Below are 17,931 nucleotides of genomic sequence, written 5' to 3'. Positions count from 1 at the left end.
AGATATACTACTGTTTTTTTTTTAAACTTTCCTCTGGGAGAGTAATAACCAAACTATTTCTTTCTCTCCACTGTACCTTAGTTCTCAATACATTATAATCACATATATATGTATATGTATGTATGTATGTATGTATATATATATATACATACTTTTTTTGTGCCGGGAATCAAACTAACGCAGGCCCTTGTGCTTACAAGGCAGGTGGTAGAACTTTTTTTTTAAACTTTCCTCTGGGAGAGTAATAACCAAACTATTTCTTTCTCTCCACTGTACCTTAGTTCTCAATACATTATAATCACATATATATGTATATGTATGTATGTATGTATGTATATATATATATACATACTTTTTTTGTGCCGGGAATCAAACTAACGCAGGCCCTTGTGCTTACAAGGCAGGTGGTAGAACCACTGACCCAAATCCCCAGCCCCTAATCATGTATATTTTTAAGAAGACTGTGACTTCCAATACTTACTTTTCACCCAAGCAGCTCATCTCATTTCATTTATGCATTTGGATGTTTATAAACTTTTGTACATTTCTTTAATGTATTTCCTGAGGTTCCTATAACAACCATTCTTTGAACAGAATTGAATAATGTCTTAATGATTTATGTAAGCTTGATGTGATGGCTCTTAAAACTTTGTAAGTAATAGACTAGAGATATTAAAAATGTATGTTCGCCCAGCATGGAACTCAACCACAATCTAATTAGCTTTGTGGATGCTATAAGAACACATTTGATACACTGATCTGTGCCTTTGAACTCTTAAGTGACATTTCCATTATATACATTTTAGCGAATACATTTAAATATAGTATTTTGTATAAAAAAACTATAAAAAATGAGTTTCAGTATTATCTTTCTAATCATTACTGATTAATACAAAATTTAAAAAGACTGCTAGAATCTTTTAAAAATACTGCATGTGAACAATATGTGACAAAAACGGAATGTTAAATTTTAATGCTAGAGGAAATCTTTAAAGTCATAAAAATGTTATGATTTCCAATCATTTCTTATCAGATGAAATAGTTTTAGAAGAGACCTTCAAAGTACCAATTTTCTCTAATTAGACAATTTTTTCACTTAGTTAACTCTAAATATAATTATTTTTTCAGATGGGGTCTTGTTATATCACCCGGAATGGCCTCAACCTTGATCATCACACCTCAGTCTCTCAAATGTCTGGGATTATTAATATAAAGTTGTCCCCTGCCATCAAACCCAGGGCCTTGTACATGCTAAGTAAGCAGGCTACCATTGAGCCATATCCCTGCCCTAAGTATAAGTTTTAAGGTAAGATTTAAATCATACTAAGACACTAATGGAATCAGAGTTAATATCCCAGGGCTGGGAAGCCTAACATGCTTGAGGTCCTGGGTTTGATACCCAGCACCACAAAAACAAAGACAAAACAAAACAAAAAGCTTTATCTCCCTGTGAATCAATGAATCTTGGTAGTTTAAAAATGAAAAACATGTTCTCACAAACTTTCAGTGCAAATGAATACAAGTTGTCTTGACTATTGTACTGGATCACTGAAGGAATTAAAAATTGTACAAATATTTTTGTATATAAGTAGAATTTACTTAGCAAAAGATTTTACAAAATACAAAATCTCACTCATCATATTATGAAACTAAAGAAAGCAGGGTCTGGGGATTTAGCTCAGTGGTTCCACCGCCTACTTCATAAGCACAAGGGCCCGAATTCAATCCTGGGTAAAGCAGACCACAGCAGCTGTATTTTAAGAATGGACAGAGCGGGCAGGAGTGTTTCTCCAGTGAGGAGGCTGCTTGGGCATCCCTGCATTTCCTGGAGATGTGGGCAGAATGACACAACACCGACGCATTCCTGGCCCGAGATACCATGCAGTCTCTTATTCACATAGGGAAGATTTCTAAGAAGTAGCAACCTTGCCCCCTAAACTTTGAATGGTTCAGAGAACAAGAATTAATTGGACTTCCTGTGGAACTGAGATTAAACAGAGAATCTTTTCAACATGAGCATTTACTAAAATGTCTCAGTGTAACTGTGGGTGCTGCCGAAGAGCAGAGGCGCTGGTGCTAATGACCAGTTCTACTCAGTGTCATTGCTTCAACAGCAAGGCTGGTCAAAGGCACTTGCTCCACACGTGGAAGGGGGCCGCACTGTTCCTTTAAGATTGCAAAGCAAATGAAGCACAGCAGATGCCTTCTCAGTATTCTCCAGGAAAGAATCTATCTATTAGTTTTCCCTGTGTATACGGAAATGGGATGGCTTTGAGTACGTGCTCATCTCAGGCAGGCTCTGGGAGTCTTTTCTTTCTTTGGTTTTTTGAGTCAGGGTCTCACTATGTAGTTGAGATTGACCTGCGGAAGCCTAAGTGTTTGGTATTCATTTCATTATCAGTCTTCCGCCCCTAACAGTATAGTACTCAGTCTGCACATTTGGTCAAAGAACTGATACACATTAGGGACTAAAGTTAACTTTGCAATTATTTATTTATTTTTAGTGTCAGCTTTATTTCTGAATATTAGCAAAAACTGTTAGAAAATAACATTGAAAAGGTTTTTCCATCTACAATAGTATTAGATTAGCTAACAGACTAGAGCCCAGGAGAAGTCGGACACATATAAACACAACTGATAAGGGGCTGGGGATTTAGCTCAGTGGTTCAGGCACCTGCTTTGCAAGTACAAGGACCTGAGTTCGATCCCCGGTACCAAAAAACAAAACAAAACAAAAAACCACACGATATAATTTAATGGTGGCACTGTGGAATAGATAGTTTCTTTTACATAAGTGATATTAAACTCACTGGTAAAAGAATGTTGGCTTTACCTTGCCACATAAGTGAAAAAACCAAATGACCTAAACTGTTGAGTTAAATGTGAAGGGCAAAATCTAAATAATTCCAGTTTCATTGAACAAGGATAAAATTTTGAATAATTTTATAATTATTATAGAATAATTTAGAATTATTTAGTATAATAGTATAATTGAGAACTTCTTCAAAGGAAACCATTAAGAAGATAAAATGTAAGCCACAGAGTGGGAAAAATTATCTGTGGTGTAAATAATACATCTGTGGCACTTACAAGCATATCCATTCACTGGAAGAGAGATGCTAAATATCTCAGTGTCTAACTACAGCGATTCTCGTCATATTTTCGTATAGCAGTTTTAACTTTGACTTCATCAGTTTTAAATTCTAACAGGAGATAATGCTAATGAATGTCGTATGTTGTCAGGAGTTAGGTCGGTGTAACACACGCAGTCCTGCCGCGGCATGAACCCACCGGAAGACGGAAGTGTCCCAGGAGGCACACAGATACGCCCGCTGTGGGCACACAGACTTGGAAGTTAAATCATTTTAGGGTGGACAAATATTTGGTTCTCCAAGAGCTACCTTCACGTTGAATGTTATTTCCTCCATGACGTACACGCGCTCAGGAAATGCCTTCGCCACCTCCTCCACGCTGTTGAAATATTGCACAGGCTCCTTTATATCGCGGTCTTGTTCCAGCAGCTTGAACTGCCCTAAAAATGATAAATGGAAGAGATGTGAGATGGTAACGCTGGACAGCTGTCACCGTGGCGACAGCATTCTTCTTCTTTATGCCAACCCTTTGTCAAAGATTCCTGCTCATCACTTAAAAACTACTATAGGCAGAAGGCTTTATGAAATAGGAATAGATATAAAATACACACAATAATGTACACATGCAATAATATGTATATATATATATTATATAATCTAAAAATAAATCAGTTTAAAAATGAAAACAAAGATGGCTTTTCTCTTTGTTTACACTCAGGGTTTATCATTAGGCCCCAAATCACACTGAATGGACCCTTGTCATTAGAACTCAAAGTAAAAACTTACTGTGGCTGTTCATTCTGCTTTTAACAGTGGTACCTGTCATCTACTTGTAATAATGACACCCACACATATTACATTCTAAAGCCAAGGCCCAGTAGCCTGGTAGAACTAATTTTTTAAAGTTAATATCTAAAATAGAATAAAATAAGGGCTGGGGATGTGGCTCTGTGGTAGAATGTCTGCCTAGTATGCATAAGGCCCTGGGTTTGAGCTCTAGTACTACAATCAACAGGATAAAATAAAATGGTGAGTCACTGGCTTTTACAGGATTGAAATTCTTGGTTTCAAGGGAAACACTGAGGGTTCATGAGCTGTAAGGGCTGAATTACAGAGGTACGAGTGTCACCCAAGCGCAGGAGCTGGGCTGAAGAGTGAGCTTCCCTCCAGGACTTGAGCCCACCTGGCTGTACAGCAGCTACAACTCCACTGCTCCTTTTTTTTTTAATTTTTTTTATTGTGATATCCACAATTTGGGGGATTTGTGAAGAATTGTGAATGTATTTCTAAAAACATCAAGGACCTCTGTGGTTGTTTGAGCAAATTCAGTATTAACGATACTGCTGATACATTCTAGAATTGTTTTTAGTTTGAAAATAATAGAACCTGAAAAAATGGAAATAAAGTATTTGTAAATAGGGAAGGAAGGAAGGGATGAAGGGAGGGCAGGGATAAGGGGAAAAAATGAGAACCAAGACCTGTCATGTAAAGGTACAAGATCCCAATGATGAATGTAACTATACTGTATACCTAAAATGCACCAATAAACTCAATGAGAAAAAAATAATAGACCCTCTGTAATCAAGTGAATGGCACAGTGTTTTAGTACTTATTTTCTGATATCTGTTTATGATATAATGATAGAGAAACTTAAGCTATCATGAGGCAGGACTCTGTATGTCTCTATGAGGCATCAAGGAGAAAGATGGAAACTTTCATCTATACTTTCAGCACATTTTTTTTTTTTTTTTACCATGTCCAAGGTGGAAGCATTTTTCTAGATGCTGGAGATTCAACAATAAACAGAAAAAAAAAAAACCCCCACAGAAATCTGTCTTCCTGAAGGTTACATTTCAGCAGGAGATAGATAATAAATTCAATAAATGGGAAGACTGTAGTATAATACATTAAATGGAAAGTGGTACTGAAAATAGGCAGGGTGAGGGGAATGGAGCATGCAGGGAGACCCGCGGGGGAACTGAGAAGGTGACCTTGGATGTAGGTGAGGGCGTGTCCTGCTCAGTAGCTTGGGGCGAAACTCAGAATTCTAGACACAGGCACCAGTTTGTGCAAAGTGTGAGCACTTCCTGGCATACTGCCAGTGTGGCGAGGTAGGGTGAGAAGAAAGAAAGAAGAGAAGGACCGTCAACCTGGAGAAGATGTGATTCCAATAAAGACTGTAAAAGCGCAAGCTGTAAAGGCAGAGACAAGTGTCAGGAGGCTCCTGGAGAAATTCATGTATGATATAGCTAGGGCCTGAAAATGATAGAAGGTGTCAGGAGTGTGGCCTGAGCAGCTGAAGGAATAAACTACCAGGAACTGACATGATGCCGGCTTGGAGGTGGACAGAGGACCAGGAGTCAGTCCTAACTGCCTAAGCCTGAAAGTCTATTGGGCATGCAAGGCAATGAAGGTGTCCTGAAAGCTCTCATTTATTTGGATATATAAATGTGGAGGTCATGAGAGAGGCCTGGTTGGAAATAATAAACCCAGGCATCATGAGAACATAGATATTACTATGACTTTTTTTTTTTTGGTACCAGGGATCAAACTCAGAACCTTGCACTTGGGAGGCAGGCGGTAGAACCACTGAGCTGAAGAATGTGGTCTTGAGTGTCGACAAGTAAGAGGTCTGAGGTGTGAAACCCTAGGTCACTGAGAGGACTGGCCAGGGCAGTGAGGCAAACCGGAAGGAGGTGCATACTGGGAGACAGGTGATTCTAGTGCTTCAAGGAATGAGTGTGATGCTGAAGGCTGCTGATGGGACAGAGGTGAGGGCGGAACACTGAAGGTTTGAACTGGGGACTTTGGTAAGGGAAGTGGAATGGCTGTGTCAAACATCTGACTGAACTGGACTCAAGGGAAACCCAGAAGGGAGAAACCGGTCTTCACAAGAATGGACACCAAATGATGCTTAAGAACGGTTGTAGACGGAAGAGACATGGAGTGGTGGCAACAGAGAGGAAATGGACATGAAATTGGAAATGCTGCTTTCTTAAATATATAATGGGAGAAGTAAGAGCAGGCTTGCATGTTGATGGGATGACCAACAGAGAGGGCTAAGCTGATGACGGGAATTATTGGAGCCCCACCGCTGAGGAGGCAGTAGGGGACACATCTGACACAGGGGTGGGAGGGCTGCCTCCACGCAGGAGACAGGCAGTTCATCTCCAGCTCCAGGGCAGCAGTGGGAGCTGGCGGAAGCTCCTTATTCCTTCAATTTTTCTAGCCAAAGTTGAGAAAGGCAGTGTTGAAAGGTTAAGGAAGGAGATTATCCAAAATCCAGTGAGAATGCATAACATAATATGGCTGTTGGGTAACATTTAAGTTCCCACTTAAAGTTCATGGTCGTGATTTAAAAATGAAACCAGAAAGTATGCCTGCTCTTCTCCAGCCAAGGTGAGATGCGCCAGGGTGGCACAAAGTAGCTAGATGTGAATTCTGCCAGCGCTCTGAAATTGCCATCTAAGTATGGGAAGTGAGAGGGGTGACTACGCTGCTGGTGCGTGGACTCCAGGAGGGTAAAGGGGATACAAGATCATGGGTGGGAAGCAAGAGAGTGAAAAAGTCACACGACCAATGCATTGTGGCTCTGATGGAACTGAGTTTTTGATTTCGGAGGGAGGTAGCTCAAAAGCTGCAAAAGAGAGTGATCTACTTAAAAGTCATTACCTAAAGGCTGTAGATGACCTCAAGAAATATGTTTCAGGAACAATCTAACCAAAGAATAGATTAGATAAGCACTTGAAAGAATCTTCCAAAATGAAATGCAGTCCTCTAGCATTGCTATGGGATGCTCTAGGGGGCCAAAAGGACTTGTCAGTGGGGTTACGATTTATAGGCTCACTTGGTCGGGCTCTTCAGAACCATCTGACAAAGACACTGGATATTTGCCAACATTTCCAATTATCTGTAATTGTGACTTGTATTTTCTAATTTGTTAGATGAATAAGAAAAGAAATTACATATTTGGAACCTGAACACAATTCAAGCTATCTGTCATCAAGCCAGGCATAATTTCAGGAAAAAGGCAAATGATACCTTGTTTTTAAGAGCATGAAACAGTTTACTTTAAATTTGTGATCAATATTTTTGAGAAATTTTTCTAAGATGGGGGCATCTGCATGTATACTCATTAAGTGGCTGGCAAAACTTAATCTCTGAATAATATATATTTTCTAGTAGCCACATTAAAGAGTGATGAAATTAATTTTAATGATATCTTATTTTAGCTAGTACATTTAAATTCAATGTAAACATGAAATATTTTGCCTTAAGCCTCTTGAGTCCAGTGTCTATTTTATATTTCCTGACAAAGTAGAATGTTTCTGCTCGTGAAATAAAGAGGCTTAGAATTCATATTTCCTTTTTTGCCTTGCTTAATGGCTGATGTTTTCACAGGCGCGTGTGTATGTATGTATTATGTATGTATGTATGTATGTGTGTGTGAGTGTGTTGCAGAAATCCAACCCAAGGCCTTGTGTGTGCTACACAAGTGATCTACCACTGAGCTACGCACCCAGCAGTAGTATCTTCTATCTTCCTTCCCACCTTGCATTCCTATTTTTAAAGCACTCTTTATTATTTTCCTGTGGTGCCTATGATCTCGTATGACTAGAGGTCTCCAATGCATTTTGGCATAAAGACCAAGTGAATAATCCTATCTGGTACAGCTGTGGTGCCAAGAAGCTCCTTGGACTCACCTGTGTTCGTTATCTCCTTGGAAAAGAGGACAAGAATCATACACACACAGAAGCACGGATAGCAAACTGTACTGAGAACAATAACAGCACACATGTAAAAGGAACAAAGAACCAATAGCCAAACAAACTTTTAAAGTTTGTACATGTGTACATCAGAAAAAGTCATTCCACAGTATTTTCAATCTTGAAGATTTTAGTTTATTTGTGTATATGTATTAGCACATTAAACATTATCATGTGATAGGTTAAGTTACCTAAAACCAATTACTTACTTTACATTTTTTATAGCCCCAAAATGTCTTCAAAGTCTAACCAGCAAAACCTATCCAATGTCTTCTTTTTTGGTACCAGGGATTGAACTTGGGTCCTTGTGCTTGCAAGGCAGGCAGCACAAACACTGAGCTAAATCCCCGGACCTATGCAATGTCTTCTTACAGAAGCTGGGTCATAGTACACAGGTGACTTCCTGTTGCAGAGGTTGGTAAACTTGTTCTGCAAATATTTTAGGTTTTGTTGGGTAAATGGTCTCTGGTGATGGAGGTGTCACAAAGGGCAAAAGCAGCAATGGATAATATGCAAATGAAGGACAGCAGCCAGGTTACAATCAAACCTTATTTACAAAAACACACAGCAGGGCAGATGTGGGCCCCAGGCCACTGTTTGCTGACCTTTGTCCTGTTAGATGGAGTAGAAAGTAAGGATGAAGGGAGTGGGAAAACAAGATGAAAAGTAAAAATGACCAGTCCTTTTATTCCACACTCGTCACACCAAGGTCTCTTGTTTAGTACTTGAAACCACATCTTAAGGCGCTCATGTTTTCTTAGAATTGCAGTTGTCCCTTTAAACAGGTGCCTAAAATCCCCAAGTATAAGCTGTAGAAAATGACTTGTATTGCAATAATGCAAATAACCAGTCAACACGAAGGTCCACACAGAAATGTGGACCACAATGAACTTCCTCTCTTCCTTACAAAACAAATTTCTATAAACTTTTACTTAGCCTGTATCCTTTTATACACGAATGTGAAATTCTCTGATGAGTCAACTTTACATACTCTGGGAAAGATGCTGGGCTTCAGTATTACCACATTCTCGGTGCCTGCTGTGGTCTGGAAATGGAAACTTGTCAAAATCCAACCTTGGAGACTGGATGAGTTCAGAGCCAGTCTCCTGCCAAAAGTGAAATCAATTTACATAACACATATTCCCACAACCCCCACATGGAGGAACTAATTTTTTAACAGACCATTTCGTGAATAACAGAGTCTTTTGTGCCACCAAATAAAAACATTTAGAGATTGTGGAAACATCTGTTATGAGATGTTACTGTCAAACTCTGTTCTTGGAGAGGGAGGAAGTTGCATTGTCTTTCAACAGCTATCATGATTTCATAAAATGTCTCCACTGTGAGAACTAGTTCACTTGCAGGGCCCTAAAACTCCTAGGAACCATCCAACACCAATGACATGCTCACCACCTACAGTTTAAATACATTTAAGGTAATATTTAGAAAGCAAAGATTGATGCTGTATTTCATGAGTTATTTCTAAAAATTCTATTTCCTAAGGAATATGTTGACAAGAAATAAGCATCATCTAGAAAACACCCATTTTTTTTTTTTTACATGTCCCAAGACAGTTATAGTGATTTTCCTCAAAATGGATGACAGTACCTCCCAGTGATGAGTGTGGCTATGCTGTCTACCTAGAATGCACCAATAAATTAAATTAAAAAAATAAATAAATGGATGATAGCACCAAAAAACAAAGCAAAAGCAAAAACAAAACAAAACAAACAACACAGTCTCCATTCCTTGGAGGGAAAGGTCACTCATTAGAAATAAAAAAATGGAAATAAGTTTTGCTAATTCTGAGGAGAGAACAACAATGCTGAGAAACACAGAAATAGCCAGAAGAATTAGAGGTGGTAGAGATCAGGTCTGTAGAGCTTGCTACTGGCTGGGAAGTTAAGAGAAATGGTGAGTGGGAATTCATTCTGTGTCGCCGGTACAGATGGGCTCACATGATTTGTGCTCCTCTGGTCCCCATCACCGCTCGCAATGAGCATGGCCTGTGGTAAATCTTTTACAGCTATGGTTTTACTACTGTCCACAATCCCTTCAGCTCAGTGGTCGACTTTGTGTGTGTGTGTGTGTGTGTGTGTGTGTGTAAATAAAAAGAAACAGAATGAGAGCTGAGGTTTGCAAGGTCCATTTGCGGGCCGTAACTCAACTGAACAACAACACTCTACAGATGTCTCGACTTTACTGATGGGAACAGAAAAAGGCTGCAGAAACCAGTGCAAAAGAGAGAGAAAAAAAAAGAGAGAGAGAGAAGAAAACAAGAGCAACAGAAAGTTAAATTCATATACCACACTGGCATATTTAAGTGTTTACTAAATAAGAAATGAATAAACCTCTCTTCTCTTATCTCTTTCAGGGACAGGTCACCAACATTTAAAAATTAATTAGATGTTTTCACGTCAGTTGTGCAAATGATATATGCACGTTAAAAGACTCAAACTGTTGTGTCATTTCTACATTTGAAGAAATGAGCAATTCTCAAGTGACACAAACAACAAACCATACACGATTTTGCAGTAAGTTCATAGACTTGGGTGGGAATGTGCGCTTACAATCAAGATCTAACATGAAAACCTCCACCGTAGTTTTATCTGTGTGTGTAAGCATCTATAGGACTGGTATGCAAAAACAGGCCTGCTGAGCGGAAGATGTGCACCTGTGACTGAACAGCAGCATGCTGCCTTCTACAAAGTTTAAGTGTAAATGTCCACTTCTACTGACAGTGAATGAAGACTCATTTGCCTAAACCCTTCATCAATAGTGAATGCTATTTAGCTTCCTTTATCTAGTGTGACAAGAAGAGTTTAGTTAGTGTATGTAATTACCAAAAAAACTCAAACAGCACTAGAGAAAACAGTATAAGGTGAAAGAAGTCTCTCTCAGCCTGATCCTCTGATCTCCTCACTTAGGGTTGCTATCATTTTCTTTTACCTCTGTCCTGGGTAGTATTTATAGTCTATCTACATATAATGCTATCCTTTCCAAAACAAGAAGAGTGTTGTATGTATAAAAATCTAGCTCATCAGTTTTTAAGAACTGCATTATAGTCCACCTCATACAATCTCCAATCTTACAGGTAAAATGATGTTGAAGTTAATATTCTGTACTGAAGGCTGTGTGTAATGAATCCAAATACACAGGTGGGAAATGCCTAAAAGAACAAAGAGGAATTGCTGGGTCAAAGGTAAGGACATTTTTATTCTTGATATACATTACCAACTAACAAGTTTGTACTCACTATACCCCCGACAATGCCTTTCCTAATAATTCACTGTCAAATATTGTTTATTATTGCTATCATTCCAACAGGTGAAAAACAGTATCTCACTGGGGCTTCATATTCTGTGAATTTTCTACTTATTTCCTTATCGTTGAGATCTGTTCTAATCTTAAACATAATTAAAAAATATAAACACAAACATGAGACACTATGACATCACATTCTCTATTCGAAATCTGATTCACTACATCACTTCTAGGTGATTCCTAAAAATTCAGAGCCCAGAAGAGACCTGAGGAAAACCCCAATGAAGGTAAGGAACAATTCTCAGCAAAAGGCTCATCATTGCAGTGAATAGGAATAAAAGTCCAAGAAGAGAAAGAAAATCATCAAAGAATAATTATCTTCAGCATAAATAATCTATCTGTGGGTATTTCTGACTGTTTCTCCATCTGTGATTGTATAAAACAAGCACTTAGACTATCATTGTCCATTCTGAAATTCCACACTATAAACTTAAACTAGATCTACCTGTAGTACAGGTAGCACAAAAGGGGCTGAGAAATCATTCCCCTCAACCCACTTAAGTTTGGGCAACACCCCAGGGCCAATCCTCCTTCCACTGTTCTAAAAGAGATGGAAAATAAAATAACAAAGACCCAGGAAATCTCTGAAGCTCTAGGCCTGAGCACATTCATTTTAGATCTCCTGGCCTGACCTTTAATAACCTTTTTCCCCACTTGAATCTTCTTAAGGTTCATAAATATGGAGTACATCTTGTAACACATGATTTAATCAGTGAATTCTGATCACACTTGTTGAGAGCCGCTGAGATAATTGAGCACCCTGTCAATCATTCCTATCGTTCTTACCCCAGAGACCCAATGAGAGGCATCCAGGCTGGGTACCCTTCCTTAAAATCCAAAGAACTGATGTATTTGTGTGCTGCTGTATGCTTTTTACTTTCCTGTCATCTTGGTACTTTTCTGTTCATGCCATATTTGTGTGTGTGTGTGTGTGTGTGTGTGTTCAAGGACTTGTCCTGAGCACATCTTCCCATGATTTTCAATCAATGTACCTGCTTTTCATTTGCCAATGGATTTATGTTTGTGAGTTTTTGCTCATCGTACACAAGAAACTGTAATCTATCCGCTGCATCTATCCCTGGTATCACCTGAATTGAAAACAGGCTCATTCTGGGTTACATGTTCTAATCAGCCAAGCTATTCCACACCCTGTAAATATTTTCCCTAACTTTTGAAAATGGGATCTTCATTTTTCATTGCATCTAACTGGTCAGTTCTTTAGAAGTATTAGAAATTTTCTGGGGAAAATTTATCACGCATATGACAGAACCTCTAAAGGTCTTACCTTTCAATGTGGTTGCTAACATGTCACAATGTAAATCTTGGCATCATCTACATCTTTCTCCTATACTTATTTCCCCACTACATCATTTCCTTTCTTTCCTTGAAATCTCTTTGCCTTTAATGCTCACTGCAACTATGCTGGTTTTGCTTTTCATTTTATAATGGTGTAAGTGCTTCAGATTTCAAACCCATTTCCATCCCCGCTCTTTCATCATCCCATTACTCACCTTAAAATACAACCTAAAATAAATCCGTGTCACTCAAGAACCTGAGTGTTCCATAAATACTTGTAGAATAAGTGAAGCAACAAACATATACTAGGCCTTTAATCTCCAACACCCAGTCTGGGCTCCTATGCCTGGGCTTTCAAGTCCTTCCATGAAGTGGCTCCACTTGGCTTACGAAAACATTTCCCTGCCATCTGCAAGCAAAACCCACTGTCTCGATGCCTTTGTTTAGTCCTTTTCTCTGTGCAAAATTATGGATTCTCTTAGTGACATTCTAAGTTCTATAGCTTTGTTTTATTCTGCTTCTCTCTCTCAGCTTTCCTGGGGGACTTCTTTTAAATCTTGGTTTCATCAACCATCAACCTAACAACACATTAACCAGTCAAATCTCTCCTGAATTTCACATTGGCCTACCCAATGTCTGGCTCTCTCACTAGGATCTCAAAATCAACATATGCAAACCTCAACCTCTCTTCCTCCTCTTCTTTTTGTGGTAGTGGGGATTAGACCATGGGCTTTCACACTGAACTACTTCCTTAGCACTTTTCTTTCTTTCTTCCTTTCTGTCTGTCTGCCTGCCTGCCTATCTATCTATCTATCTATCTATCTATATCTATCTATCTATCTATCTATCTATCTATCTAAATAAGTGCTTAGTTACTAAGTTGTCCATGCTGGGCTGGAACTTGTAATCCTTCTGCTTCAACCTCTCAAAGTGCTGGGGTATCTTGAATTAAGCAGCAATCCAAGTTACAAAAGGTCATCCTTGACTCTTGATCTCACATTCACCTGGTATCACCTTCAACTCCATTCCCTTTAATATGTCAATCAATCCCTTTCTATCTTTACTTACATGGCGTATTCCCATCCATGTTATCTCTTACTTTCACTAGTTTTCCAGCCGGTCAATTTGTCTTTAGACTTTTATCACAAGAAACTATCCTTTATACGACTGCTGAAAATTAAGACTGAATTGTATTTTAAAGGAGGATAACTTGAACAGGATTTATTTACAATGAGACTATTGGTAATGGTTTGGGTGGGCTGCTGGGGAGCCACAGTGATAATCTGGGGCTAAAATCAAAGAAGAACATGTCACCACTATTGGCCTGAAGGAAAAAGGGGAGGGATTTATTACTAGAAGGGGAAAATTATGTAAATGCCATGACTGTGAGAAGGGTAGATACAGCTGGCCCTGGGTGATCTTCCAAGGGAGGAAGCCACAGGAACACAAATACCTTGATCTCACCCTCCTCTTGTCTACCTTCCAATGGGACTATTTAGAGTCATCTGCAGTAGACTACGCCTCTTCTCATACTGAATTCACTACATGGAATACCTTTCCTCTATGCCCAGGTTTGGCCAATTTATCTTCCAAATTCAATTCACTTACCATCTACTCTATTTAAAACATCTTATGTCAGGTGTATAATTGACCACACTGCTTTCAGTGATCTCATTCTCTCATCTAGATTTTTATCCAAGCGTGTATAATATTTTATTGTCCTTACTGTCTTAGTCAACTAAATAGAAAACTCTGTAAAGAGAGTAGAGAATATGTCAGTCAGCTTTTTGTTCTTAGTCCCAACTTTGGACAAGACACATAGTAGGCACTCGGTAATAGCTCAAAGAATTAATTTAAGCATCAGATCAAGTCCAGAATCATCCATGAAGTGTTCCCTGAAAACTTAAGCCCACGATGTTTTTTTTTTTCATTTTAGCAAAATTTATTTTATTTATTAATTTTTGCTTTGTTTTTTTGAGACAGGGTCTCACTGTGTAGTTGAGACTGACCTGGAACTCACTATGTAGCCCCGGCTGGTCTCGAACTCACAGTGATCCTCCTGCCTCAGCCTCCCCAGTGCTGGGATTACAGGCGTGCGCCACCACGTCCGGCTCATATTAGCAAAATTTAATGTTTACTTTTTCTCTACTGTTTCACCTGCTTTTGCATTACTTCTTTAGACCACAGTGCTCTGACAGTGTGAATCATGTCTTCTGCTCCTCTGAAAGTAGAGTATAAGTCCATACCAGGAACTTAATAAATGCTTTATTTAAATACTTGGCATTTGGAGGCAAAGAAATACATGTATTCTTTGAACTTTAAGTTCAAATATTCACAGGATCAGAAAAGTCTTTGAAATTGATAAGACCTATAAAAGACAGAGATGGTGACCTCCTAGCTCTAGTACCTGCTGATCCCCAGAAGCAGAAATTTCGAATTTGTAGGTAAACATGTGTGTGTGTGTGTGTGTGTGTGTGTGTGTGTGTGTGTTTGTGTGTGTGTGAGTTGCTGGGCATGAAGCTCAGGGCCTCACACATTCCAGGCAAGTGTTCTATCACTGAGCTGTACTCCTAACCCTTACATCCAAGTCTTAACATTTGGTTCAAATAAAAACTCTAATCTAGCCCAAAGGACCTCTCTGCATTTCCAGAAAGTAGGGTTCAGATGTGGTTTGACCAAGAGCTTATCACATCACTGACACAGCTGATGTCTATACTCCAAACATTTCCTCTTCCTTAATTTGAAACCACAGACCAGAAGTGGATGACTTCTGTTTACAGCTTTTCTCATAAGCATTATATGTAACTTTTAAGACATATACTGTTGACATAAGCATATCCAAGCTCCTTTTATTCCTTGCTTGCCAAATATATTTAATTTTTTAAAATGGTAAGAAAAGATGATGGATCCTGACTCTGAAAGCCAAAATGTGTGGAATGCCAGCACTGACAACAAATCAGAAGAACAAATCACAGGCCAAACGACCAGATTCTCAAAAGACTCCGTCATATCTGGAAAGACAAAACAGATTAAGAGTGAGCTCGACTCTCTAGACTAGAGTCATGTTAGGTGATTCTTTAATTAGCCTGTTTTCTCACACACAATTTCCCCATTCAACAATCCATGGAGATGGGTGGGGAATATTAAGAGATTTTATTGGCAAGGAAACAAAACCTACAGGGATTAAGGAATTTGCCTTGGCGAGAGCAAGCCAATGGAAAGTTCAGGATTGTAACTCATGTTCTGACCCAAATCCACCCTTACTGTGCTGCTTCAAAACACCACCACCACCTCCTAGGATGAGATCATCGGCTATGCTTTGCCTATTCTGGAAGAATATCAAAAAGTCAATAGGGTAAGGGGTCACTTACTATTTGTATATAAAATGAATTCTTTGATACAATGTGAAGGTCTATTCAGATTGTCTCATTTAATCGCTGGAGCGACTCTGGGAATTGGTTAAATAATAAAGCATACTTTCATTTAAGTGTAGCATAGAATGATAGAAGCACAGAAAGTCCACGGTGTCACTGGGGATTCACCCCACTGTGTAATCAGAGCCCAGACACCTTTTATAATGTCTGGCACTGTGGCTGGTGGACAGAAGCAGCTGCTTCTATTAAGGACCAAAACTCAACATTAAAAAGGAAAAAAAAAATCAAAGTGCAAATATGTAAAAAGCAATTTTATTTGAGATAGATTCTTTTGGGAGAAATATAAATTAATTTATCTACATAAAAATTTAAGAGCATCAAAAATAAAACTTATTGCTTCTCAGCTTTTAGGCTAAGATCAAGTGTAAGAATAAAACTTAATTTTTACTTGTCGAATTTTAAATTGCATCTAGTGAAAACTGAAGGGTAAAACAAAAGTGAATAGAATACAGGGAGCAAGACAGAGCATGTGGGGACAGAGGAAGATGTGGAAACACATATCAAAAAAGTAGATACAACATAGAAATTGACACAAGAAAAAGACATTATACACAGTCAGATACCATTTGAACTCAGACAAAGGAAAACAATACTCTCCAATACAGACAGACAAAATATGGGTGTGCACAACACTGACTGACAGGCAGAAATGAAGGCATGCTGTGCAGAATCAAAGTTGAAGTCTAGGGATTTCTAAAATGATGGCTCTTATGATATATGCCTCTCTCTTCCCATGCCTTACAGAAGCATTTAAAAAAGGAAAAAGAAAGCCAAACTGCATGTCCAAAGAGGGGGAAGGGTGAGCCCACACTCAAGGATTTTTGCATTCCACCATTATTTCTCTATTGAAACATGACCCTGTTCTTGGCTTTTTATTCGCTCCCTTTTCCACAGCCTAACAGTAAACTCCCACACACCAGTGGGACCACAGAGGAGAGACAATAATACAAGCAGCTGCTCAAGCTGTGGTTTTCATTAGGGGAAAAAGTGCCTTGATTATAAGAGACTTAGTTCTTAACCTCTGTGCCAAAACTGAAGTGATTAAAACTCCATGTAAAGAAATACAAAAGGTTTCGTTAAAGTATGGGCAGAGCAGACAGTGAATTGTCACAGGGGAGAGGGGTGGAAGAACAGTCCAACCCTGGCTTAGGGCACTGAAATCTAGCAAAGATAAAAATCAAAATGTGTCATATAAGTGCTGCACTGCCTTTCTGGAAAGGCTCAAATTCAAATGAGCTATGAAAAGACACTGAGGAAACTTAAATGTGTATTACTACGTGAAAGATGCCAATCTGAAAAAAGTTATGCACCGTATGATTCCAACTGTAGGACATGCTGAAAAGGCACACCTACGGAGACAGTAAAACAATCAGCGGAGATAGGTGAGGACTTTGAAGGAGTGGGAAGAATGAATAGGAATGCATGAGGTTTTTTTTTTTAAGGGCACTGAAAATACTCTGCATGAGACTATAATGGCAGAAATACATTATTATGTTTGTCCAGCACCCAGAATGAACCCTAATGTAAGCTACAGGCTCTGGGTAAGAATGATGTGCCAATGTGGGTTAATTAATCTTACCACTCTGGTGCATGGCACTGAGAATGGGGGGGGTCCTATGCACATGTGGGGCAGGGGGGAAAAGGGCAGTCTCTGTGCCTTCCTCTCAGTGTGGCATGAACCTAAAACTGCTCCACAGACAAACAAACAAAGCAACTCCTTAAAAGTCTTGCATTTGATTCTTTTAGTTCTCTTGGAAAGATACCCAGCAGAGGGATGGCTGGGTCAAATGGAACCTCCAGTCCAAGCTCTTTGAGGTATCTCCATATTGATTTCCATAGTGGTTGCACCAGTCTGCACTCCCACCAACAATGGAGGAGGGTTCCTTTCTCCCCACAACCCCGCCAACATTGGTTATTGTGTGATTTCTTGATAGCAGCCATTCTTTGTGGGGTGAGGTGGAATCTCAGTGTTGTTTTCATCTGCATCTCTCGAATGACCAGTGATGTGGAACATTTTTT

General features: G+C 39.1%; 1 protein-coding gene across 1 annotated transcript in view; it reads right to left on the bottom strand.

The window, feature by feature from the left end:
- Positions 1-17,931, bottom strand: part of Garem1 (GRB2 associated regulator of MAPK1 subtype 1) — a 171,281-nt gene that overhangs the window by 35,334 nt on the left and 118,016 nt on the right. Inside the window, exon 4 of the mRNA XM_010641489.2 lies at positions 3,402-3,532. Within this exon, the coding sequence (XP_010639791.1) occupies positions 3,402-3,532 (131 nt within the window). The remainder of the gene's footprint in view (positions 1-3,401; positions 3,533-17,931) is intronic.

The sequence above is a fragment of the Fukomys damarensis genome, unplaced genomic scaffold (genome assembly GCF_012274545.1).
Source record: "Fukomys damarensis isolate Sample0158 unplaced genomic scaffold, DMR_v1.0_HiC HiC_scaffold_30, whole genome shotgun sequence".
Lineage (NCBI taxonomy): Eukaryota > Metazoa > Chordata > Mammalia > Rodentia > Bathyergidae > Fukomys > Fukomys damarensis.
Note: the sequence above shows the minus strand (reverse complement) of the source record. Positions and strands in the feature narration are given on the sequence as shown.